At 48.6% G+C, this 26,057-nt stretch overlaps 1 protein-coding gene across 2 annotated transcripts in view; it reads left to right on the top strand.

The window, feature by feature from the left end:
• Positions 1 to 25,816, top strand: part of ric8a (RIC8 guanine nucleotide exchange factor A) — a 72,802-nt gene extending 46,986 nt beyond the window's left edge. For both annotated transcript variants that reach the window (XM_070899426.1, XM_070899427.1), the window contains exons 4-9: positions 17,609 to 17,703; positions 19,956 to 20,106; positions 21,773 to 21,868; positions 22,141 to 22,285; positions 23,849 to 23,993; positions 25,667 to 25,816. In XM_070899426.1, coding sequence (XP_070755527.1) covers positions 17,609 to 17,703; positions 19,956 to 20,106; positions 21,773 to 21,868; positions 22,141 to 22,285; positions 23,849 to 23,993; positions 25,667 to 25,793 — 759 coding nt within the window. In that variant the 3' untranslated portion in view covers positions 25,794 to 25,816. The remainder of the gene's footprint in view (positions 1 to 17,608; positions 17,704 to 19,955; positions 20,107 to 21,772; positions 21,869 to 22,140; positions 22,286 to 23,848; positions 23,994 to 25,666) is intronic.
• Positions 25,817 to 26,057: the final 241 nt, after the last annotated feature.

The raw sequence follows: 26,057 nt of genomic DNA, 5'->3' as shown, positions 1-26,057 counted from the left end.
AGGGCCATATCTAACTCCCTCTTGAATATATATCCAATGAACTGGCATCAACAACTCTCTGCTGCAGGGAATTCCACGGGTTAACAACTCTCTGAGTGAAGAAGTTTCTCCTCATCTCAGTCCTAAATGGCCTACCCCTTATCCTAAGACTATGTCCCCTGGTTCTCGACTTCCCCAACATCGGGAACGTTCTTCTCGGATCTAACCTGTCCAGTCCCGTCAGAAAATTTAAACATTTCTATCAGATCCCCTCGCATCCTTCTAAACTCCAGTGAATAAAGGCCAGTTGATCCAGTCTCTCCTCATATGATAGTCCAGCCATCCCTGGAATCAGTCTGGTGAACCTTCGCTGCACTCCCTCAATAGCAAGAACGTCCTTCCTCAGACTAAGAGACCAAAACTGAACACAATATTCCAGGTGAGGCCTCACTAAGGCCCTGTACAACTGCAGTAAGACTTCCCTGCTCCTATACTCAAATCCCCTAGCTATGAAGGCCAACATACCATTTGCCTTCTTCACTGCCTGCTGTACCTGCATGCCAACTTTCAATGACTGATGAACCATGACACCCAGGTCTCGTTGCACCTCCCCTTTTCCTAATCTGCCACCATTCAGATAATCTGCCTTTGTGTTTTTGCCCCCAAAATGGATAACCTCACATTTATCCACATTATTCTGCATCTACCTTGCATTTGCCCACTCACCTAACATGTCCAAGTCACCCTGCAGCCTCTTAGTGTCCTCCTCACAGCTCACACTGCCACCCAGTTTAGTGTCTTCTGCAAACTTGGAGATATTGCACTCAATTCCTTCATCTAAATCGTTAATGTATATTGTAAAGAGCTGGGGTCTCAGCACTGAGCCCTGCGGCACCCCACTGGTCACTGCCTGCCATTCTGAAAAGGACCCGTTTATCTCGACTCTGCTTCCTGACTGCCAACTAGTTCTCTATCCACGTCAGTACATTACCCCCAATACCATGTGCTTTGATTTTGCACACCAATCTCTTGTGCGGGACCTTGTCAAAAGCCTTTTGAAGGTCCAAATACACCGCATCCACTAGTTCTCCCTTGTCCACTCTGCTAGTTACATCCTCAAAAAATTCCAGAAGATTCGTCAAGCATGATTTCCCTCTCATAAATCCATGCTGACTTGGACCGATCCTGTCACTGCTTTCCAAATGCGCTGCTATTTCATCCTTAATTACCCGTTTTCTCTCTCCCTCCTTTTTTAAAAAGTGGTGTTACATTAGCTACCCCCCAGTCCATAGGAACTGATCCAGAGTCGATAGACTGCTGGAAAATGATCACCAATGCATCCACTATTTCTAGGGCCACTTCCTTAAGTATTCTGGGATGCAAACTATCAGGCCCCGGGGATTTATCGGCCTTCAATCCCATCAATTTCCCTAACACAATTTCCCGCCTAATAAAGATATCCTTCAGTTCCTCCTTCTCACTAGACCCACTATCCCTTAGTACATTCGGAAGGTTATTTGTGTCTTCCTTCGTGAAGACAGAACCGAAGTATTTGTTCAATTGGTCTGCCATTTCTTTGTTCCCCATTATAAATTCACCTGAATCCGACTGCAAGGGATCTACGTTTGTCTTCACGAATCTTTTTCTCTTCACATATTTGTAGAAGCTTTTGCAGTCAGCTTTTATGTTCCCTGCAAGCTTCCTCTCTCACTCTATTTTCCCCCTATTAATTAAACCCTTAGTCCTCCTCTGTTGAATTCTAAATTTCTCTCAGTCCTCAGGTTTGTTGCTTTTTCTAGCCCATTTATATGCCTCTTCCTTGGTTTTAACACTATTCTTAATTTCCCTTGTTAGCCACGGTTGAGCCACCTTCCCTGTTTTATTTTTACTCCAGACAGGGATGTACAATTGCTGAAGTTTATCCATGTGATCTTTAAATGTTTGCCATTGCTTATCCACCATCAACCCTTTAAGTATCATTCTCCAGTCTATTCTAGCCAATTCACGCCTCATACCGTCGAAGTTACCATTCCTTAAGTTCAGGACACTAGTCTCTGAATTAACTGTGTCACTCTCCATCTTAATAAGGAATTCTACCATATTATGGTCACTCTTCCCCAAGGGGCCTCACACAACAAGATTGCTAATTAGTCCTTTCTCATTACACATCACCCAGTCTTGGATGGCCAGCTCTCTAGTTGGTTCCTCGACATATTGGTCTAGAACACCATCCCTAATACACTCCAGGAAATCCTCCTCCACTGCATTGCTACCAGTTTGGTTAGCCCCAATCAATATGTAGATTAAAGTCGCCCATGATAATTGCTGTACCTTTATTGCACACATCCCTTATTTCTTGTTTGATGCTGTCCCCAACCTCATTGCTGGATCTGGTTCTGGGGAATGAGGTGGGTCAAGTAGAGCATGTGTCAGTAGGGGAACATTTAGGGAACAGTAATCACAGTATCATAGGTTTAGATTAGCTATGGAAAAGGGCAGGGAGCAATCTTGAGTAAAAGTACTTACCGGTAATTGGAGGAAGGCCAATTTCAATGGGTTGCGAATGGATCTGGCTTGGGTAAACTGGAATCAAAGATTGGCAGGCAAAATTGTAATCGAACAATGGGCTGCATTGTACATTCCCACAAGGGGGAAAGGTAGGGCAACCAAAGCCAGAGCTCCCTGGATGACGAAAGAGATAGAGAGTAACATGAAGCAGAAAAAGGGGGGCGTATGACAGATGTCGGGTTGAGAATTCAAGTGAGAACCAGGTTGAATACAGAAATTTCAGAGGGGAAAAAATAAATGAGGGGCAAAGAGAAGGGATGAGAATAGGTTGGCTGCACGGATTTGTTAAGGGAGGTCGTGTCTGATTAACTTAATTGAATTTTTCAAGGAGATAACCAGGAGGGTTGATGAGGGCAAAGTGTATGATGTAATTTATATGGATTTTAACAAAGCTTTTGATAAGGTCCCACATGGCAGACTGGTCACGAAAGTAAAAGCCCATGGGATCCAGGGCAAAGTGGCAAGTTGGATCCAAAATTGGCTCAGAGGCAGAAAACAAAGGGTAATGGTCGATGGGAGTTTTTGTGACTGGAAGGATGTTTCCAATGGGGTTCCGCAGGGCTCAGTACTAGGTCCCTTGCTTTTTGTGATACACATCATTGATCGAGACTGGAATGTAGAGAGTATGATTAAGAAGTTTGCAGATGATACTAAAATCGGCTGTGTGGTTGATAATGAAGAAGAAAGCTGCGGACTGCAGGAAGTGGTATGTGGGAAATCCTGGATGCTTCGCGCAGCCGGGGTGACCACATGTGCAGGATGTGTCCCCAGCTGCACCAACTCGAGCTCTGTGTTTTGGAGCTTGAGCGGCGGCTGGAGTCACCTGCGGTGCATCCGCGAGACTGAGAGCAACGTGGATAGCACGTTTCTAGAGGTGGTCACCCCACAGCTTAAGAGTGTGCAGGTAGAGAGGGAGTGGGTGACCGACGGACAGAAGAGGAGGACTAGGCAGATAGTGCAGGAGTCCCCTGAGTCCATCTCGCTCTCCAACCTGTACTCTGTTCTGAATACCGGTGGGGGCGATGGTGCCTCTGGGGAATGCAGCCAGAGCCAAGACCACGACACCGCGGTTGGCTCAGCTGCACGGGGGGGGTGGCGGAAGAAGAAGAATAATGGAAGAGCTATAGTGATAGGGGATTCACTAGTCTGGAACACACAGGCGTTTCTGCAGTCGCAGACGTGACTCCAGGATGGTATGTTGCCTCCCTGGTGCCAGGGTCAAGGATGTCACTGAGCGGCTGCAGGGCATTCTGGGGGGAGAGAGAACAGCCAGAGGTCGTGGTCCATATCGGGACCAATGACATAGGTAGAAAGAGGGATGAGGTCCTGCAGGCAGAGTTTAGGGAGCTAGGAGAGAGATTAAAAAGCAGGACCTCAAAGGTCTCCTATTAGTAGTGAGTACAGAAATAGGAGGGTAGAGCAGATGAATATGCGGCTGGAGAGATGGTGCAGGCGGGAGGGCTTAAGATTCCTGAGGCATTGGGGCTGTTTCTGGGGGAGGTGGGACCTGTACAAGCCGGACGGGTTGCACCTCAACAGAGCTGGGACTAATATCCTCGCGGAGGGGTTTGCTAGTGCTGTTGGGGAGAGTTTAAACTAGCTTGGCAGGGGGATAGGAACCAGAGAATAGATTCAGTAGGGAGGGGAGTAAAGCTGGAATTAGAAAGCAAAAATGAAGAAATTGAGTTTGAAGGACAGAGGAAGCAAGCAGGTAAAAAGGGTTTAAAAAAAACAAATTTAAAAGCTCTTTGTCTAAATGCACGTAGCATTCGTAACAAAATAGATGAGTTGACGGCACAAATTGAGACAAATGGGTATGATCTGATAGCCATTACAGAGGCGTAGTTGCAAGGTGACCAAGACTGGGAATTAAATATTCAGGGGTATTTGACAATTCGGAAGGACAGACAGAAAGGAAAAGTAGGTGGGGTAGCTCTGTTGATAAAGGATGGAATCAATGCAATAGTGAGAAACGATATATTCTCAAATGACCAGGATGTTGAAACAGTTTGGGTGGAAATAAGGAATAATAAGGGGAAAAAGTCACTTGTGGGCGTAGTCTATAGGCCCCCTAACAGTAGCAACTCTGTTGGTCGGAGTATAAACCAAGAAATAGTGGGGGCTTGTAAAAAGGGAACAGCAATAATCATGGGTGATTTTAACCTTCATATTGATTTGACAAATCAAATTGGTCAAGGTAGCCTTGAGGGAGAGTTCATAGAGTGCATAAGGGACGGGTTCCTTAAGCAGTATGTAACGGAACCAACCAGGGAGCAGGCTATCTTAGATCTGGTCCTGTGTAATGAGACAGGATTAATAAACAATCTCCTAATAAAGGATCCCTTGAAATGAGTGATCATAGCATGATTGCATTTCAAATTCAGATGGATGAGAAAGTTGGATCTCTAACCAGTGCACTAAGCTTAAATAAAGGAGACTATGACGGTATGAGGGCAGAGTTGGGTAAAGTGGACTGGGAAAATAGAATCAAGTGTAGGACAGTTGATGAACAATGGTGTACATTTAAGGAGATATTTCATAACTCTCAAGAAAAATATATTCCAGTGAGGAGGAAAGGGTATAAAAGAAAAGATAGCCATCCATGGCTAACTAAAGAAATAAAGGACGATATCCAATTAAAAACAAGAGCTTACAAAGTGGCCAAAACTAGTGGGAGGACAGAAGATTGGAAAGCTTTTAAAAGCCAGCAAAGAATGACTAAAAAAATGATTAAAAGAAGATAGACTATAAAAGTAAACTAGCACAAAATATAAAAACAGATAGCAAGAGTTTCTACAGGTATATAAAAAGGAAAAGAGCGGCTAAAGTAAATGTTGGTCCCTTGGAGGACGATTCCGGGGAATTAGTAATGGGGAACACGGAGATGGCAGAAATGCTAAACAAATATTTTGTATCAGTCTTTACAGTAGAGGACACTAAAAATATCCCAACAGTGGATAGTCAAGGGGCTATAGAGGGGGGGGGGGGGGGGGGGGGAGTAACTTGCCACAATCACAATCATAATCACTAAGGAGGTGGTACTTGGTAAGGTAATGGGACTAAAGGCAGATAAATCCCCTAGAACTGATGGCTTACATCCTAGGGTGTTAAGAGAAGTAGCGGCAGGGATAATCCAGAAGGCTGTAAAGTGCCTAAACGAAAGATGAGGTGCTGTTCCTCGAGCTTGCGTTGAGCTTCATTGAACAGAGGAGGAGTCTGAGGGCGGAGATATCAGTGGGAGTGGAGTGGGGAATTAAAGTGACAGGCAACCGGAAGCTCAGGGTCACACTTGTGGACTGAACAGAGGTGCTTAGCAAAGCGTTCACCCAATCTACACTTGGTCTCCCCAATGTAGAGGAGACCATCGTGACCAGTGAATACAGTATACTAAATTGAAAGATGTACAAGTAAATCGCTGTTTCACCTGGAAGGAGTATTTGGGGCCCTGGACAGTGGGAAGGGAGGAGGTAAAAGGGCAGGTGTTACATCTCCTGCGCTTGTACGGGAAGGTGCGATGGGAGAGGGTGCTAGGGGTGACTGCGAAATGGACCAGAGTGTCGCGGAAGGAGTGGTCCCTTCGGAACACTGAGAGGGAAGGGGAAGATGTGATTGGTGGTGGGATCAGGCTGGAGGTGGCGGAAATGGCAGAGGATGATCCGTAGAATGTGGAGGCTGGTGGGGTGAAAGATACGGACAAGGGGAACTCTGTCATGGTTCTGAGAGGGAGGGGAAGGGGTGAGAGTAGAGGTGCGGGAAATAGAACGGACACGGGTTGAGGGCGATGTTAACTACGGCGGAGGGGAAAATTGCACACTATTTATTTTGTAAATGTGCCAAAGTTGAATGTGCTTGCTGTGGTGTAAAACAAAAAAGTCAACTTTCCTGAAAGAGTTGTGCTGCACCTCAAAGGCCTCCCATGTATTTTTGCAACCAATGACTATGTGAAAATTGCTCATTTAGTTTTGTTCAAAAATCTTTTGCATATAGACAAGTTGTCTCACTGTAGTCACCTTTGAACCATGTTATTGTAATAATCAAAATTGTGCCCAGACTCTCTCTTCTCCCCTCCTTACCACCCTGGGCAGCCATTAGGGTCAGGGAGCAAGTCACTTGTCTACCCTCTTGCCTGTAGATCTTGCCAGCAGTAGGTCGGGGCCATAAAAGGAGCGGCGAGCAGCGGCCTGGGAGTAACGTGGAGGCCACTACAAGGTACACAGCGCGAGCTGGTGCAGGAGGGCAACGGCAGCGAAGAGTGACGTGAGCAAGGTCCAGGTCGGTGATTGGCGCATGGGCAGGCGCAGCAGGAGCGACAAGGTCATGGCGAAGGAGCGGCGAGAGACTATATGGAGGGACATGATCGGGGCCCAGGAGAGGCGTGAGTTCGGGCCCAGGGGCAGCACGGGCCAGCCCACACTGATATGTATGCGCACTGGGTCCGTGCATCACAGCAGGTTTCCAGTTGTCTTGGGTAATCCTTGCCACTGGACCAAGTCCTAGCTCTGTCAAGCCCATGTGATGGCTGGTGTGCAACGGCCATCACATGTTAAAAAAATCCACGCACAGGCATCTTCCACCCTTCAGGATGTAGTTTGGGTTCTTCTTTCGAAACACCTGTGAACTCATCCTTTTCTTTTGGCGTGGAAGCAAGTCATCCTCCTTTCGATGATGATGATGTAATTTACCAAAATTTCCTGGATTCTAGGGAGATCCCAGCAGATTGGAAAACTGCAAATGTAACGCCCCTATTTAAAAAAGGAGGCAGACAAAAATCAGGAAACTACAGACCAGTTAGTCTAACATCTGTGGTTGGGAAAATGTTGGAGTCCATTATTAAAGAAGCAGTAGCAGGACATTTGGAAAAGCATAATTCAGTCAGGCAGAGTCAGCATGGATTTATGAAGAGGAAGTCATGTTTGACAAATTTGCTGGAATTCTTTGAGGATGTAACGAACAGGGTGGATAAAGGGGAACCAGTGGATGTGGTGTATTTGGACTTCCAGAAGGCATTTGACAAGGTGCCACAAAAAAGGTTACTGCACAAGATAAAAGTTTACGGGGTTGGAGGTAATATATTAGCATGGATAGAGGATTGGCTAACTAACAAAAAACAGACAGTCGGGATAAATGGTTCATTCTCGGGTTGGCAATCAGTAACTAGTGGAGTGCCGCAGGTATCCGTGCTGGGACCCCAACTATTTACAATCTATATTAACGACTTAGAAGAAGGGACCGAGTGTAACGTAGCCAAGTTTGCTGACGATACGACAATGGGAGGAAAAGCACCGGAGATGAGGGGGTTGACTTATGAGGAAAGGTTGAGTAGATTGGGCCTCTAGTCATTGAAATTCAGAAGAATGAGAGGTGATCTTATCGAAACGTATAAGATTATGAGGGGGCTTGACAAGATGGATTCAGAGAGGATGTTTCCACTAATAAGGGAGACTCGAACTAGGGGGCATAATCTTAGAATAAGGGGCCGCCCATTTAAAACAGATGAAGAGGAATTTCTTCTCTGAGGGTTGTAAATCTGTGGAATTCGCTGCCTCAGAGAGCTGTGGAAGCTGGGTCATTGAATAAATTTAAGACAGAGATAGACAGTTTCTTAAATGATAAGGGAATAAGGGGTTATGGGGAACGGGCGCAGGGAAGTAGACCTGAGTCCATGATCGGATCAGTCATGATCGTATTAAATGGCGGAGCAGGCTCAAGGGGCCGTATGGCCTACTCCTGCTCCTGCTCCTATTTCTCACGTTCTTATGTTCTTTTATCAATCAACTGGTCACGTGGATAGAATAGTGGCAAATAGAATTTAATCCAGAGAAGTATGAGGTAATGCATTTGGGGAGAGCTAACAAGGAAAGGGAATACACATTAAATGGTAGGCTACTGAGCAGTGTAGAGGAACAAAGAGATCTTGGAGTGCATGTCGACAGATCCCTGAAATTAGCAGGCCAGGTAGATAAAGTGGTTAAGGCATACGGAATGCTTGCCTTTATTAGCCGAGGCATAGAATACAAGAGCAGGGAGGTTATGCTTAAACTGTTTAAAACACTGGTTCGGCCACAGCTGGAGTACTGTGGGCAGATCTGGTGTCCGCTTTACAGGAAGGGCATTATTGCACTGGAGAGGGTGCAGAGGAGATTCACGAGGATGTTGCCGGGAGAGGAGAATTTAAGCTATGAGGACAGATTGGATAGGCTGAATTTGTTTTCCTTGGAACAGAGGAGGCTGAGGGGAGACCTCATTGAGATGTATAAATTATGAGGGGTCTAGATATAGTGGATAGAAAGGGCCTATTTCCCTTAGCAGTGGGGTCAACAACCAGGGGACATAAATTTAAAGTAATTGGTCGAAGGTTTCGAGGAGATTTGAGGGGAAATTTCTTCACACATCGGGTTGTGGGGGTCTGGAACTCACTGCCTGAAACCCTCACTACATTTTAAAAAGTACTTGCATGTGCACTTAAAGAGCCATAACCTACAGGGCTGCAAACCTAGAGCTGGAAAGTGCGAATAGGATGGATAGCTTCTTGGCCGGCATGGACACGATGGGCCGAAATGGCCTCCTTCCGTGCTCTGGACTTCTATGATTCTACGATTCTATGAAATTAAAAGGGAATCCAAACAGCTTCTATTGGCATATAAATAGTAAAAGGGTAGTAGGAGGAGAGGTGGGGTTGATTGGGAATAAATCCAACTATTTACAATCTATATTAACGACTTGGAAGAAGGGACTGAGTGTAACGTAGCCAAGTTTGCTGACGATACAAAGATGGGAGGAAAAGCAATGTGTGAGGAGGACACACAAAACCTGCAAAAGGACATAGACAGGCTAAGTGAGTGGGCAAAAATTTGGCAGATGGAGTATAATGTTGGAAAGTGCGAGGTCATGCACTTTGGCAGAAAACAATCGAAGAGCAAGTTATTATTTAAATGGAGAAAAATTGCAAAGTGCTGCAGTACAGCGGTACCTGGGAGTCTTGGTATATGAAACACAAAAGGTTAGTATGCAGGTACAGCAAGTGATCGGGAAGGCCAATGGAATCTTGGCCTTTATTGCAAAGGGGATGGAGTATAAAAGCAGGGAAGTCTTGCTACAGTTATACAGGGTATTGGTGAGGCCACACCTGGAATATTGCGTACAGTTTTGGTTTCCATATTTAAGAAAGGATATACTTGCTTTGGAGGCAGTACAGAAAAGGTTCACTAGGTTGATTCTGGAGATGAGGGGATTGACTTATGAGGAAAGGTTGAGTAGGTTGGGACTATTGCAATTCAGAAGAATGAGAGGTGATCGTATCGAAACGTATAAGATTATGAGGGGGCTTGACAAGGTGGATGCAGAGAGGATGCTTCCACTGATGGGGGAGACTAGAACTCGGGGACATAATCTTAGAATAAGGGGCCGCCCATTTAAAACTGAGATGAGGAGAAATTTCTTCCCTGAGGGTTGTGGATCTGTGGAATTTGCTGCCACAGAGAGCTGTGGAAGCTGTCTCATTGAATTAATTTTAGACCGAGATAGACAGTTTGTTAACCGATAAGGTTATGGGGAGCGGGCAGGGAAGTAGACCTGAGTCCATGTTTGGATCAGCCATGATCGTATTAAATGGCGGAGCAGTCTCAAGAGGCCAAATGGCCTACTCCTGCTCCTATTTCTTATGTTCTTATGTAAAATGGAGACCTACGCATGGAGGCAGAGAGTATGGCTGAGGTACTAAATGAGTACTTTGCATTTGGCTTTACCAAGGAAGAAGATGCTGCCAAAATCCTAGAAAAAAAGGAGGTAGTGGAGATACTGGATGGGATAGGAGGAGGTACTGGAAGCTGTACTTAAAGTAGATAAGTCTCCAGGGCCAGATGGGAAGCATCCTAGAATGCTGAGGAAGTAAGAGTGGAAATTGCAGAGATACTGGCCATAATCTTCCAATCCTCCTTAGACACTGGGGTGGTGCCAGAGGACTGGAGAATTGCAAATGGTACACCATTGTTCAAAAGGAGTAAAGATAAACCCAGCAACTACAGGCCAGTCAGTTTAACCTTGGTAGTGTTGTGTATGGAGAAAGAGTCAGACTGAACACTGAGCTCAAAGTAAAGTGTGACCGTAGTCTTTTATTGCAGGTCTCCAGAGTGCCTCTCCAACCTGTGAAGCCTCCTTAAATACCTGTGCTCCCAAGGGATTATGGGATGAGCCCACTGGTGGCTGTACAGAGTAAATACAAGTTTATATATATAACAACACCCCCACCCCCCGCCTCCAAAGTCAATAGTGTAACTGTTTACAATGTGAGTCGATCTGGAGCCCTTCTTGCCCTGGTTGATCGTCTCGGTGTGAAAGCTGGTGTTGTTGAATCATTTGTTGGGTCCTTGCTGGGCTGCTGTGGATGATGGATTCTGCTTCGTGGTCAGCTGTGGTACAGTTGCCACTGGTGTGTATGTTGGGGGATCAAAAAAGGTAGGGTCCAAGGTGAGTTGCTCAGGATAGTCCGTGAATCTGAGTTTGATTTGGTCCAAGTGTTTCTGGTGAATGAGTCCATTTGAAAGTTTGACCCGAAACACCATGCTCCCCTCTTTGGCCACGACAGTGCCGGGAAGCCACTTGCGACCTTGTCCATAGTTCAACACAAATACAGGATCATTGATTTCAATATCGCGTGACACATTTGCGCTGTCATGGTATGCACTTTGTTGAAGCTGCCTGCTCTCTATTTGTTCATGTAGATCAGGGTGAACTAACGAGAGTCTTGTCTTAAGTGCCCTTTTCATGAGCAGTTCAGCAGGTGGGATCCCAGTGAGTGAGTGGGGTCTCGTGTGGTAGCTAAGCAGGACTCGGGATGGCGAGTCTGCAATGAGCCTTCAATTAACCTCTTCAAGCCTTGCTTGATAGTTTGCACTGCTCTCTCTGCCTGACCATTGGACGCTGGTTTAAACGGGGCAGATGTGACATGTTTGATCCCGTTACGGATCATGAATTCTTCGAACTCAGCACTGGTAAAACATGGCCCGTTGTCGCTCACCAGGACATCGGATAGGCCTTGTGTGGCAAACATGGCCCGCGGGCTTTCAGCAGTGGCAGCGGACATGCTAGCTGACATTATCTCACATTCAATCCACTTGGGAGTACGCGTCTACAACCACAAGGAACATTTTACCCAAGAACAGGCCTGCATAGTCAACATGTACCCTATACCGCGGTTTGGAGGGCCAAGACCATAAATTTAGCGGCGCCTCCCTAGGTGCATTGCTTAACTGCGAGCATGTATTACATCTGTGAACGCAGGACTCTTAAGTCCGCATCGATACCGGGCCACCACACATGGGATCTGGCTATCGCTTTCTTCATTACGATGCCTGGGTGGGTACTGTGGAGGTCATTGATGAAGGTGTCTCTGCCCTTCTTGGGGACCAGTACTCGATTGCCCCACAGAAGGCAGTCTGCCTGTATAGACATTTCATCTTTGCACCGCTGGAACGGCTTTATCTCTTCCTGCATTTCCACTGGGACACTAGACCAGCTCCCGTGAAGCACAGAGCTTTTGACTAGAGATAATAAGGGGTCCTGGCTTGTCCAGGTTTTAATCTGCCGGGCAGTGATGGGTGATTGCTCACTCTCAAATGCTCCCATAACCATGACTAGATCTGCGGGCTGCCCGTGGTGGGCAATGGCAGCCTACTGAGAGCATCAGCGCAGTTTTCTGTGCCTGGTCTGTGGCGGATGGCGTAGTTGTATGCGGACAACGTGAGCGCCCATCTCTGGATGCGGACTGATGCGTTGGTATTTATCCCTTTACTCTCGGAGAAAAGGGATATAAGTGGCTTATGGTCAGTTTCCAATTCGAATTTTAGCCCAAACAGGTATTGATGCATTCTCTTTACCCCATGGACACACGCTAACGCTTCTTTCTCAATCATGCTGTAGGCTCTCTCAGCCTTAGACAGACTCCTGGATGCATAAGCAACCGATTGCAGTTTCCCGAACTCATTAGCTTGTTGCAATACACACCCAACGCCATATGACGACGCATCACATGCTAGTACCAAATGCTTACATGGATCATACAACACAAGCAATTTGTTTGAGCATAACAATTTTCTCACTTTTACAAAGGCATTTTCTTGGCTTTTGTCCCAAACCCATTCGTCCCCTTTTCATAGTGAGATATGCAGTGGTTCTAACAGTGTGCTGAGACCCAGTAAGAAGTTACCTAAGTAGTTCAGGAGTCCCAGAAACGACCGCAGCTCCGTCACGTTCTGAGGCCTCAGTGCGTTCTCGATTGCCTCTGTCTTCGCGTTGGTGGGCCTGATGCCATTCGTCTCAATCCTCCTTCCCAGGAACTCCACTTCAGGCGCCAGGAAAACGCACTTCGAGCATTTTAACCTGAGCCCCACGCGGTTGAGTCAACGAAGAACCTCCTCCAAGTTCTGCAGATGCGCGACTGTGTTCCGACCTGTGACCAAGATGTTGTCCTGGAAGACCATGGTGTGCGGGACTGACTTCAGTCAGCTTTCCATGTTTCTCTGGAATATCGGCGCCGCCGATCGGATTCCAAACGGGCATATGTTATAAACAAAAAGACCTTTGTGCGTGTTGATGCAGGTGAGGGCCTTCTTTGATTCCTCCAGTTCCTGCGTCATGTAGGCTGAAGTCAGATCCAGCTTCGTGAACGCCTTTCCTCCCGCCAGCATTGCAAAGAGGTCGTCGGCCTTTGGTAGTGGGTATTGGTCCTGCAGGGAGAAACGATTGATAGTTACTTTGTAATGCCACAGATTCTGACGGTCCCGCCTCCCTTGAGGACTGGGACGATAGGACTGGCCCACTCATTGAACTTGATCGGGGAAATGATGCCCTCTCTTTGCAGCCAGTCTAGCTCGATCTCTACCCTTTCTCTCATCATGGACGGTACTGCTCTCGCCTTGTGATGGATGGGTCGCGCCCCGGAATTAGGTGGATCTGCACTTTTGATCCTTGGAATTTCCCGATGCCTGGTTTGAACAGCGAAGGAAATTTGTTTAAGACCTGGGCACACGAAGTGTCGTCAGGGGGCGATAGCGCTTGGATGTCATCCCAGTTCCAGCATATCTTTCCCAGCCAGCTCCTGCCAAGCGGCGTGGGACCATTGCCCGGTACCACCCAGAATGGTAGCTTGTGCATCGCTCCATCGTAGGAGACCTTGACGGTAGCACTGCCGATTACAGGAATCAGTTCTTTCGTGTAAGATAAGACTGGCCTTGAGGCCTTGTTGCTCCACAACCTTTCGAAAGTCTTTTTGCCCATGATGGACTGGCTCGCGCCGTGTCCAGCTCCATTGATACCGGGACTCCATTTAGTTCAACATTCAGCATTATCGAGGGACAATGCGTGGTGAATGTGTGCAACCCATGTACCTCTGCCTACTCAATCTGAGGTTCTGGTTCATTGTGATCCTCCGTGGATCTGTCTTTCTCTGCAACATGTTGGTTTACAGGTTTAACAGGGTTTACAGGTTTAACAGGCTTTACAGCTTGCCTGCACACTCATTGGAGGTGTCCCATTGTTCCACAGCCCTTGCAAACGTATCCTTTGTATCGGCATGAATGGAAACGATAATCACCCCCGCAGCACCAACAGGGTGTTAATGGCCTTGCATTCATCACCTTTGATGGTGGACTCTGAGACATCGGCGGACATGCAGCTGCAGGTATGTGTGACCTGCCCTGTACGTTACGATTTGAAAACAACATCACTTTGTTCACTGTACTTGTAGCAGCACTTGTGTGCTGAGAGATTTGCTTCGTATTGTCACTGGTGGCAATGAACCGCCTGGGCTACCGCTATGGCCCTTACTCAAGGTTGGGGTCTCTACAGTCAAAAGTTTGCGAAGTATGGTTTCGTGGCCAATGCCAAGTACGAAAAAATCTCTGAGCATGTGCTCCAAATGTCCTTCAAATTCACAATGTCCTGCACGGCGTCTTAGCTCGGCGACATAACTCGCCACTTCCTGGCCTTCAGACCTTTTGTAGGTGTAGAACCGGCACCTCGCCATCAGAACGCTTTCCTTCGGGTTCAAATGCTCCCGGACCAGTGTGCACAAATCATCGTATGATTTCTCCGTGGGTTTCGCTGGAGTAAGCAGATTCTTCATGAGGCCATACGTTGGTGCCCCACAGACGGTGAGGAGGATAGCCCTTCGTTTGGTAGCGCTCTCTTCCCCATCTAGCTCGTTGGCCACAAAGTATTGGTCGAGTTGCTCCACAAAAGTTTCCCAATCATCTCCCTCCGAGAATTTCTCCAGGATGCCCACTGTTCTCTGCATCTTTGGGTTCGCTATCTATATCTCGTCGCCAGTTGTTGTGTATGGAGAAAGAGTCAGACTGAACACTGTGAGCTCAAAGTAAAGTGTGACCTTAGTCTTTTATTGCAGGTCTCCAGAGTGCCTCTCCAACCTGTGAAGCCTCCTTTAAATACCTGTGCTCCCAAGGGATTATGGGATCCCTTGGGACTCCAGGGGATGAGCCCTCTGGTGGCTGTACAGAGTAAATACAAGTGTACATATATAACAGGTAGTGGGGAAGCTTTTAGAAACAGTGATTAGGGACAAACTTAACAGTCACTTGAACAAGTGTGGATTAATTAGGAAAGCCAGCACGGATTTGTTGAAGGCAAATTGTGTTTAACTAACTTGATTGAGTTTTTTGATGAGGTAACAGAGAAGGTTGATGCGGGCAATGTGGTTGATGTGGTGTACATGGATTTCCAAACGGCCACATAAGAGGTTTGCCAACAAAGTTGAAGCCCATGGAATAAAAGGGACAGTGGCAGCATGGATACGGAATTGGCTAAGTGACAGGAAACAGAGAGTAGTGGTGAACGGTTGTTTTTCAGACTGGTGGATGGTATACAGTGGTGTTCCCCAGGGGTCAGTACTAGGACCACTGCTTTTCTTGATATATATTAATGACTTGGACGCGGGTGGTAGATGAAATTTAACACCAAAAAGTGCGAAGTGATACATTTTGGTGGGAAGAACAAGGAGAAGCAATATAAACTAAAGGGTGCATGAACAGAGACCTGGGGGTATATGTGCACCAACCATGAAGGTGGCAGAACAGGTTGAGAAAGCGGTTAAAAAAGCATATGGGATCCTGGGCTTCATAAATAGAGGCATAGAGTACAAAAGCAAGGAAGTTATGATGAACCTTTCTAAAACACTGGTTCGGCCTCAACTGGAGTATTGTGTCCAATTCTGGGCGCCGCACTTTAGGAAGGATGTGAAGGCCTTAGAGAGGGTGTAGAAACGATTTATGAGAATGGTTCCAGGGATGAGGGACTTCAGTTGCGTGGACAGACTGGAGAAGCTGGGGTTGTTCTCCTTGGAGTAGAGAAGGCTGAGAGGAGGTTTGATAGAGGTGTTCAAAATCATGAGGGGTCTGAACAGAGTAGATAGAGAGAAACTGTTTCCATTGGCAGAAGGGTCGAGAACCAGAGGACACAGATTTAAGGTGATTGGTTCTTTTGCCAAAGGTGACATGAGGAAAAACGGTTTAACGCAGCGAGTGGTTAAGATCCTGTGCAGGGCCGGCCTGCCTGCCTGCGGTGTCTATGTACATGTCGTCACTTAGTTGAGTGGGCTGCCCCGACCGGTGTAAGAACACCACCGCAGGTCAGGGCTATCAATAGAGCTGGAGAGCCGGGCCCTGGAACATCGTGGGTGAGTGCGGTGAATGAGGGTACGGGGTCCAGAAGAGCCAAGGGCCCAGAGGCAGCACAGTCCTGCCCACAATGCGATATGTGTGGGTACTAGATCCATGCAGCAGAGCTGGTCTCCAGCCGTCCTGGTTAACCCCTGCCACTGGATAAAGGCCTAGCTCTGTCAAGCCCGTGTGGTGGCTGATGTGCAACGGTCACCACATGTTAAAAAAAATCCACGCACAGGCATCTTCCAACCCCTCAATTGGAGTTCAGCACTGGAACATCGGGTCCTTCATTGAAACACCTGTGAACTCTTGTGGAAGCAAGTCATCCTCGTTCGAGGGACCGCCTATGATGATGATGATGATGGTTAGGATCTGGAATGCACGGCCTGAAAGGGTGGTAGAGGCAGACTCAATCTTGGTTTTCAAAAGATAATTGGATACGTACCTGAAGGAAAAAAAATGTGCAGGGCTACGTGGAAAGGGTGGGGGAGTGGCTGAAGTGCTCTTGCAGAGAGCCGGCACAGGCTCGACAGGCCGAAAGGTCTCCTTCTGTGCTTTAACCATTCTATGATTCTATATGCTGATAGGGTGAGATGGAGGAGGCACGGACCAGTTGGGCCAAATGGCCTGTTTCTGTGCTGTAAATACTGTGTAAATCGAGTCTGACAACCTGATATTGGCCAGGACTCCTCTGCTCTTTTTCAAATAATGCCAAGGATCTTTAATATCCAGCTGAGAGGGCAGACAACACATCACGCTTAGCTAAACATCACATCCGAAAGACGGCACCTCCGACAGTGAAGCACTCTCTTCGTACTGCACCCCCAACAGTGCAACACTCCCTCAGTACTGCCCCTCCGACAGTGCAGCGTCCCTCAGTACTGCCCTTCCGACAGTGCGGCACTCCCTCAGTACTGCCCCTCCGACAGTGCGGCGCTCCCTCAGTACTGCCCCTCCGACAGTGCAGCACTCCCTCAGTACTACCCCTCCGACAGTGCAGCGCTCCCTCAGTACTGTTCCTCCCACAGTGCAGCACTCCCTCAGTACTGCCCCTCCGACAGTGTGGCCCTCCCTCAGTACTGCCCCTCCGAGGAATCACTTTAGCCACTGTCCCCAAGCCTGTCACTGATTTCTATCAAATGTCATAATAATTACAGATGAAGGAGGCCATTCGGCCCATCTTAATAAATCCACCCGGAGAGACCCAGATGTTCCACATTGTTTTTTCAGTGATCCCAGGGTTTCAGCCTCTGGTACTCTCTGGAAATCACTCTTTGTGAGGCTGGATCGTGGTGATCTTGTCGAAAGTGACTATAATATTTCGAGTGGTGCCTGTGTGGATCAGAGATGTTTGGCTGCGGTTTAACCCGAATTCTTTCCGCTGGCAGGAGGACGCTGTACTCTATCGCCACCTTGTTGCCATCCTGCGACACTGCCTCCTGGTCGAAGCGGATGGCGAGGATCGAACGGAAGAACTCCACAGGTAGGGTTGGCAGCATGTGGTGACTGCACCCCCAATCCCCCCGTCCAGAACCTACCCTGCTTCTCCAACCTCACCCCACTCTGAAACCTCACTGCCGTCTTCAAAGAGGGAGCTGGGTCTAATCCAGGGAACCACAGGACCAGCTCGCCTCATGTCTGGGGTGGAATATAATTAAAAAATAGTCAGTGTGGCTTTCTAAAGGGAAGGCCAGGTTTAACCAAACTTAGTGAGTTCTTTATAGAAGTGACAGAAGGCACAGGGAGGTTAATGCCATAGATGGTACCAGGGATGGGGGACTTCAGTTGCATGGAGAGACTGGAGAAGCTGGGATTGTTCTCGTTAGAGCAGAGAAAGTTAAGGGAAGACTTAACCGAGGTGTTCAAAATCATGAAGGATTTTGACAGAGTAAATAAGGAGAAACAGTTTCCAGTGGCAGGGGGGGTCGGTAACCAGAGGACACAGATTGAAGATAATTTGCAATAGAACCAGAGGGGAGATGAGGAGGAATGTATTCACAAAGGGTGGTTATGACCTGGAACGCACTGCCTGAAAGGGTGGAATCAAATTCCATAAGCCTTTCAAAAGGCAAGCTAATTAGCAGGGCTGCGGGGAACGAGCAGGGGGAATGGGACTAACGGGATCACTCTTTCACAGAGCTGGCACATGCACGATGGGCCGAATGGCCTCCTTCTGTGCTGTGATTCTATGATTCTCAATTTTATGCATGGACTTTCTGAAGGCTTTTGATCAGCTGCCACACAAGAGACTCGTGACAAAGGTCAGAGTGTGTGGGGTCAGGTGTTGGGAGCAGAATGGATGCAAAACAGAAAAAGGCTGTCAACATCAGTCTTGAAAGTTCCAATTGACCCCCAGCATCCACAGCCTGTTGGGGAGAGTTCCAGATTCCCACTGCCCTTTGTGTGAAGAAATGCTTTCTGACATCACCCCTGAACGGCCTGGTTCTAATTTTAAGGTTCTGGACTCTTTCCACCCCCCCCCACCAGGGGAAATAATTTCTTTGTATTGACCCTGTATCATGTCCCTTTATTATTTTAAACATCGATATAAAATCATCCTCAACCTTTTAAACTCAAGGGATTACAAGCCAGATTTATGCAACCAGAGTTGTGTACAGGGGTAGCACAACTGCTCCCCTGGGTACTGCAGGCCTCGAGATAAAGTGCACCATTCCATTAGATTTTTTTAATTACTTTTTGTACCGGTTCACTAGTTTTTAGTAATTTGTTTACCTGAATACTCAAATCTCTTTGCTCATTCACAGTTCCTGATCTCTCACCAAGGAAAGTACTCTGATCTATCTAGCCCCACAACCCTCCCACATCTCTGTGTTCTCCAATTCTGGCTGCTTGAGCATCCCCCGATTTTAATCGCTCCACCATTGGTGGCCGTGCCTTCAGCTGCCGAGGCCTCAAGCTCTGGAACTCCCTGCCTAAACCTCTCCGCCTCGCTACCTCTCTCCTCGATTAAAACCTTAAAACTTATCACTTGCTGCCCTAATATCGCCTTATGCGGCTTGGTGTCAAAATCTTGTTTTATAACATTCCTGTGAAACACCTTGGAATGTTTTACTACGTTAAAGGCGCTATATAATACAAATTTTTGTTGTAGAGTGGGCGTGAGCGGGGGGCTGTGGGTGTGAGCGGGAGCTGTGGGTGTGAGCTGGTGGTGAGCGTGGGGTGTGGGCGTGAGCTGGTGGTGAGCGGGGGGTGTGGGTGTGGGCGGGGGGCTGTGTGTGTGAGCTGGGCGTGTGTGGGTGTGAGCGGGGGATGTGGGTGTGAGCTGGTGGTGAGCGGGGGGTGTGGGTGTGAGCAGGGGGGTGAGCTGGGTATAGGTTTGATCGGGGGGTGTGGGGGTGAGCAGGGGGGTGAGCTGGGTGTAGGTATGATCGGGGGTTGTGGGTGTGAGCTGGGTGTGGGCGGGTGTGGGTGTGAGCTGGGTGTGTGCGGGGGGGATGGGTGTGTGTGTGCGGGGGGGATGGGTGTGTGTGTGTGCGGGGGGGATGGGTGTGTGTGGGTGTGAGCAGGGGGGTGAGCTGGGTGTAGGTGTGATCGGGGGTTGTGGGTATGAGCTGGGTGTGTGCGGGGAGATGTGTGTGTGCGGGGGGGATGGGTGTGTGTGTGCGGGGGGGATGGGTGTGTGTGGGTGTGAGCGGGAGCGGTGAGCTGGGTGTAGGTGTGATCGGGGGGTGTGGGGTGTGCCGACCTGCCACTTACTGCTGTTTGTTCCCACAGTCACACAGTGAATCTGTTGGGGAATCTGCCCCTGATGTGTTTGGACGTCCTGCTCACCCCCAAAGTCCAGCTGGGCTCCGTCGAGTATCTGGGAATGAATATGGATGCCGTCAATTTGCTCCTCGATTTCCTGGAGAAGAGATTAGACCGGGTGAGCCTTGGAACACCGAAATCCATCAAAATACTGGGCTGGATTCCAGGAAGTAGCATTCGCGACGCAGAGCACCTAGTGTTGGGAGAGGGGATCGGGGCGGGGATTGGGATCGTGGAGAGCGGATCTCCTCTCCTCTCCATCTCCCTAGAAAGCTGCAGCTATTCGACCCTCTCGCTGGCTGCAGCTGCGACCAATGCTGGGACTTTGCTCATTCACAGTTTACACAGTGAGCTCTGCGGGAGAGACTCACATTCACTCACTCACACACACACACACACACACAAACTCTCACTCTCACTCTCACAGTCGCTCTTACTCGCACACTTACACTCACAATCACTCGCTCACAATCACTCCCTCACTCACAATCACTCACTCACACAATCACTCGCTCTTGCGCTCGCTCTCTCTCTCTCTCTCTCTCTCGCTCTCTCTCTCTCTCGCTCTCGCTCTTGCTCTCTCGCTCTCGCTCTCTCTCACTCATCCTCACTCTCACACATACTCACACACTCACTCTCACACATACATTCACAGTCACAGTCACACTCCCTCTTACTCACGCACTCACACACTTACACTCTCAGTCTCTCACTTGCACTCAAATTCTCACACTTGCACTCTCAGTCACACACATAATCAGACTGGGGTTACAAATGCACAAAAGCACAAAGTAACGACGCAAGTTAATAAGGCCATAAAAACGAACCAGGTACTGGGGTTCATTTCTCGAGGGATAGAATTGAAATGCGAGAAGTTATGTTAAACTTGTACTGAACCATTGTTAGTCCACACTTGGAGTATGGGAACAGCTCTGATCTTCATATCATAGAAAGGATATCGAGGCACTGGAGAATGTGCAATAAAGATTCACTAGAATGATACCAGAACTGAGAGGTTATATCAGGACAGACTGAACAGGCTGGGTCTCTTCTCTAGAAGAGAGAAGGCCGAGGGGAGACCTGATCGAGGATTTTGAGATTATGAAAGGGCTGGATAGGGTAGATGTAGAGATGTTTTCATTTGTGGGGGAGACCAGAACTAGGCGCCATCAATAGAAGACAGTCACTAAAAAGTCCAATAGGGAATTCAGGAGAAGCATGTACCACAGAGAGTGTTTGAGGCAAATATAGATGCATTTAAGGGGAAGCTGGATAAACACATGAGGGAGAAAGGAATCGAAGAATATGTTGATGGGGTGAGATGATGAGGGGTGGAGGAGGCCCATGTGGAACATAAACACCGGCACGGACCCGTTGGGCCGAATGGCCTGTTTCTGTGCTGTAGACTTGCTGTAAATTACTGTAGTGAGGAACAAATTATAAAAGGTTTCTGATGCCTGAAATTGGCACGAATCCAGGATAGTTCCTGAGAGGTAGACTCCCTCCCCGTCTCCTGCTCCAGCTCAGTGGATCGATGCTGCTCTCTGTACCGCAGCAAGAGAGGTGTTTGAGAGTATGAAAGGGTTCGAGGAACGGAGAGTAGAGAGGTGGAAGGGCAAGATTGTTTCACAAGGAGCCTGAGGCCTTTTGTCAGCAAGCTGTTGGAAAAGTAGTGAGCTGGGAGTGGGTCAGGCAATCCCTGACTGCAGTGGTTCTCTCGGTGAGTGTAAAGGGTTTCTGTCCATCGGTCCTCCTCAATCACCGAGGATTTCTCTTTCCTTCAGGGTCACAAGCTGAAGGAGACACTCACCCCGGCCCTCAACCTGCTAATTGAGAGTGCCCGGGCACACCGCGAGACCAGGAAATTCCTCCGAACACGGGTAAGATTCCCTCTGGACAATAAAATAATGGCGTGATGGGGACCGCCCCCCTGACCCCGCCGCCCCGACCCCGCCGTGTGTGCTGCGCGCGTGTGTATTATGCTACATGTGCGTGTGTTACACGAATGTGCGTTACATGAGTGTGTGTGTGTTACACGTGTGTACTGACTGCAGACTGAGGCTGTTTCGCCCTGGCTCTGTCGGTGAATGCATGGTCTGTGTGCAGTTTGTTCACGTCACTAACATCGCTGGGGATTGGCTTGGTCCTCCAGGTACTCCCTCCGCTCCGTGATGTACAAACACGACCCGAGGAGGGAAACCTGCTCCGGAACAAACTGGTTCGGCTGATGACTCACATTGACACGGATGTTAAGCACTGTGCAGCCGAGCTCCTCTTCGTGCTGTGTAAGGAGAGCGGTAAGTGTCACATCGCTGCTGAACCACCTCGTATACAAACCTTGGCCTGTGCTCCCGCGAGGTTAGAAGATTAAGGGGTCTAATCAAGGTGTTTAAAATGATTAAAGGATTTGAGAGAGTTGATAGGGTGAAACTATTTCTTCTGGTAGTAAGTGTAGAACAAGGGGGCATAACCTTAAAATTAGAGCCAGGCCGTTCAGGGGTGATGTCAGGAAGCACTTCTTCACACAAAAGGCAGTGGGAATCTGGAACTCTCTCCCCCAAAAAGCTGTGGATGCTGGGAATCAATTGGAGCTTTGAAAACTAAGATTGATCGCTATTTGTTGGGTAAGGGTATGCAGGATGGAGTTAAGGCACAGATCAGCCATGATCTAATAGAATGGCGGAACAGGCTCGAGGGGCTGAATGGCCTCTTCCTTTTCCTATCTGCCCCGCCCAGTGACACTCTACTGCAGTTGGCTGTTGATGAGGGATCTCAGTGTGGGGTTATCAACCCTCCAGGATTGTCCTGCAGTCTAGCATTAAAAACATTGTATTTTAAAAAAATGTTCTTTAGTTGATTAATTATAAAAAATATTGGAGATGAGGAAAAAGAATATTTGACCAGCACAAGAATCATGTAATCGGCTAATAGAGTCTGTGTGCTTCCTAATCGGTGTTGGGACGGAACACTGCCAGGATTGACATGTCAGTTGACCAATGGTGGGAGGCTGGGGACGGGGCTGTGCAAGATTTGACATGTTGGGTGACCAATGGCAGGTTTCTGGGGGGCGGGGAACCATGAGGATTGACATATCGGATTACGAATGGCGGGAGGTTGAGGATGGGGCTCCGTCAGGATTGATGTATCAGGTGACCAATAGCAGGAGGCTGGGGCGGGTCTCCCAGGATTGACGTATTGGTTGTGCAATGGTGGGAGGATGGGGATGGGTCTCTGAGGATTGACGTGCTGAATGACCAATAGTGGGGGCTTGGGGGCGGGGCTGTGCCAGGATTGACGCGCTGGATGACCAATGGTGGGAGCCTGGGGGCGGGGCTGGTTGGAGGCGCCGCGTCAGGTGATGAAACCTCCAGGAATGTGTCCAAACACAGGTGGCGGCCCTGGCGTGTGTTCACTGTGCGAGCAGAGCCTGGTCCCACAGCACAATGGATAGCGGCCTCCAGCGCCGGGGACCCTCACGGCCCAGTGCCCCCCTCTACTGAGGCTCCGAGCCAGTGCCAGGCCCGCTCACAACAGCTCCCTCATCCCCTTCATTCAAATTTAACTAAAATAGATATTTGAGATTGTGCCCGTTTGAAGTTGACTCGAAGACTGTGGAGGGTTTATTGGTGAATGTGTTGGCTTGAAAGGTGGAAAGGGCTGGCCTGTGCTGGGTCAGTGGCTGGAGTCTCTGACTGACCCCTTGCTATGATGATGCTCAGTTCTGAGCTGCTCCATCTCTCAGGCTAGCAGGCCTGGAGTTGGGCGAACCATGAGCTGATGATCTGAGCTGCTGACTGGGCCGACTTGCCTCCGGTCAGACTGCCCGCTATCTAACTGCTGCCCTCTGTATTCTCATTCAGTGGCAAGGTTTGTGAAATACACTGGCTACGGGAATGCAGCGGGTCTGCTCGCTGCCCGAGGGCTGATGGGAGGCCGCAGAGCGGAGGGGACGTACTCCGAGGATGAAGACACCGACACCGAAGAATATAAAGAAGCCAAACCCAAGTGAGTCAGTGTCCATTCAATAATAGCTTGTATTTATATAGCGCCTTTAACGGGGTAAAACGTCCCAAGGCGCTTCACAGGAGCGTTATCAGATAGAATTTGACACCGAGCCACATAAGGGGATATTAGGACAAGTTGGTCAAAGAGGTAGGGTTTAAGGAGCATTTTAAAGGAGGAGAGGTTTAGGCAGGGAGATCCAAAGCTTGGGGCCTAGGCAGCTGAAGGCACGGCCACCAATGGTTGAACGATCAGGGGAGAATTTGAGAAGAGCAGCCATCTCGTGGAGGGGGTGGGGGGGTGGTTGTGGGGCTGGAGGAGGTTACAGAGATAGGGAGGGGGCGAGGCCATGGAGGGATTAGAAATCAAGGATGAGAATTCTTAGTTTTCTGATGAATTGTTCTTCATAACGCGGGTGAAATTGGCACCTATTCCGGGTGTGAAGACAGAAAACGGCTCATTAAATTCACAAGCCCAGGCGGAAAAGACAATCCCAAACTCAATTTAACCCGAATTCCACAACTCCCCTCCTACACTCCCTGTCTGTCAGCGGTCACCGCCCTGTGACTTGGGGCACATTCCATCAGGGGTTTATGGAGTGGTCAGAGAGTGACCGCCGATCCCGCCCGCTGACATGGCCACTAGTTAATCTGCACAGGGTGGTGACCTTGCAGCACTGGGAGCTGTGATTGGCTAATCACCGGGTGACCCCAGCCTGTGAGGATCCTGGGTGAGCGCAGTGGAGAATCGGATGGTCCAATAATAGGGGTGTGTCTTGGTGTTCAGGTGAGCGGGGGTTTTCAGTGTCGAAGCTTGCACAGTGGTGCAGTGGTTCTGTTACTGCACAAACAATCTGGAGAACCTCAGTCCAAATCCTACCAGGGCAGGTTGAGAATTTAAATTCAGTTTAAAAAATAAATAAATAAATCTGGAAATAAAAAGCTGGGCTCAGTAAAAGTGAGCATGAAACTTCCGATTGTTGTAAAAACCCAACTCATTCACTGATGTTCTTTAGGGAAGGAAATCTGCCCTTACCTGGTCTGGCCTATATGTGACTCCAGACCCGCAGCAACGCGGTTGACTCTGAACTGCCCTCTGAAATGGCCCCTCAGTTTATATTAAACCCACCACCATTGGTTGGAGAATGCAACTCTCAACCACCATCTCTGGTAGCCTGGGATGGGCAATAAATACCAACCTTGCCAGCGACGCCCACATCCCGAGAATGAACATTTTTAAAAATTCTAATTTGAGATAAGAAAAAATGAATTTCAAAATGCAGCCTGGGCGGTGGTGGGCCAGCTCTGTGGACTATCTGAGTAGTTCTTGCAGAGAGCCGGCACGGGCTCGATGGGCCGAATGGCCTTCCGTGCTGTAACCATTCTCTGATTCTATGAATCACCAATCAATGGTGCTGATCTCGGCTCACATGGAGCGAGGTATCAGGGCTGGCAGCACCGGGGCGGAGAGCGCGAGGGAGAGAGCGGAAGTGAACGAGGGAGTGCGGGAGGGAGAGCGGAAGTGCGGGAGGGAGCGAGGGTGTGAGCGGGAGGAAGCGAGGGTTTGAGCGAGGGAGGGAGTGCGGGGGCGAATGAGGGAGGGAGAGCGGGAAGGAGGGAGCAAGGGAGTTTTCACATCACTCAATCTCTGAAACCTTTGCCCTGTGTGCGTTGCAGTATAAATCCAGTGACGGGACGAGTCGAGGAGCGGGCGGTGAATCCCATGGACGGAATGACTGATGAGCAGAAGGAATATGAAGCGATGAAACTATTTAACATGTTCGATAAGCTCTCCAGGTATTAGTGACGCAGTAACCTGTCCGCCTGCTCAGGGAATGTGTTAATATTGCAGGAGAATGTTACACTTTAAATAAAGCTGGTGTTGGGGGTAAAATGTACAGCAGCCCCAAACCGACTGAATGCCAAAACAGAGGCAGAAGAAACCGTGTGAGGTGTGAATGGAGTGTCAAGCTGCCCTGTACTTTATAGAATCTGATCCAACCGTTCCCGGTATATTAACATCTGGGGTCTTCGAATCATAGAATGGTTACAGCAGGGAAGGCCATTC

This window comes from Pristiophorus japonicus, chromosome 14 (assembly GCF_044704955.1).
Source record: "Pristiophorus japonicus isolate sPriJap1 chromosome 14, sPriJap1.hap1, whole genome shotgun sequence".
In the NCBI taxonomy this organism is placed as follows: domain Eukaryota; kingdom Metazoa; phylum Chordata; class Chondrichthyes; family Pristiophoridae; genus Pristiophorus; species Pristiophorus japonicus.
This window is presented reverse-complemented; position numbering and strand designations above follow the sequence as displayed.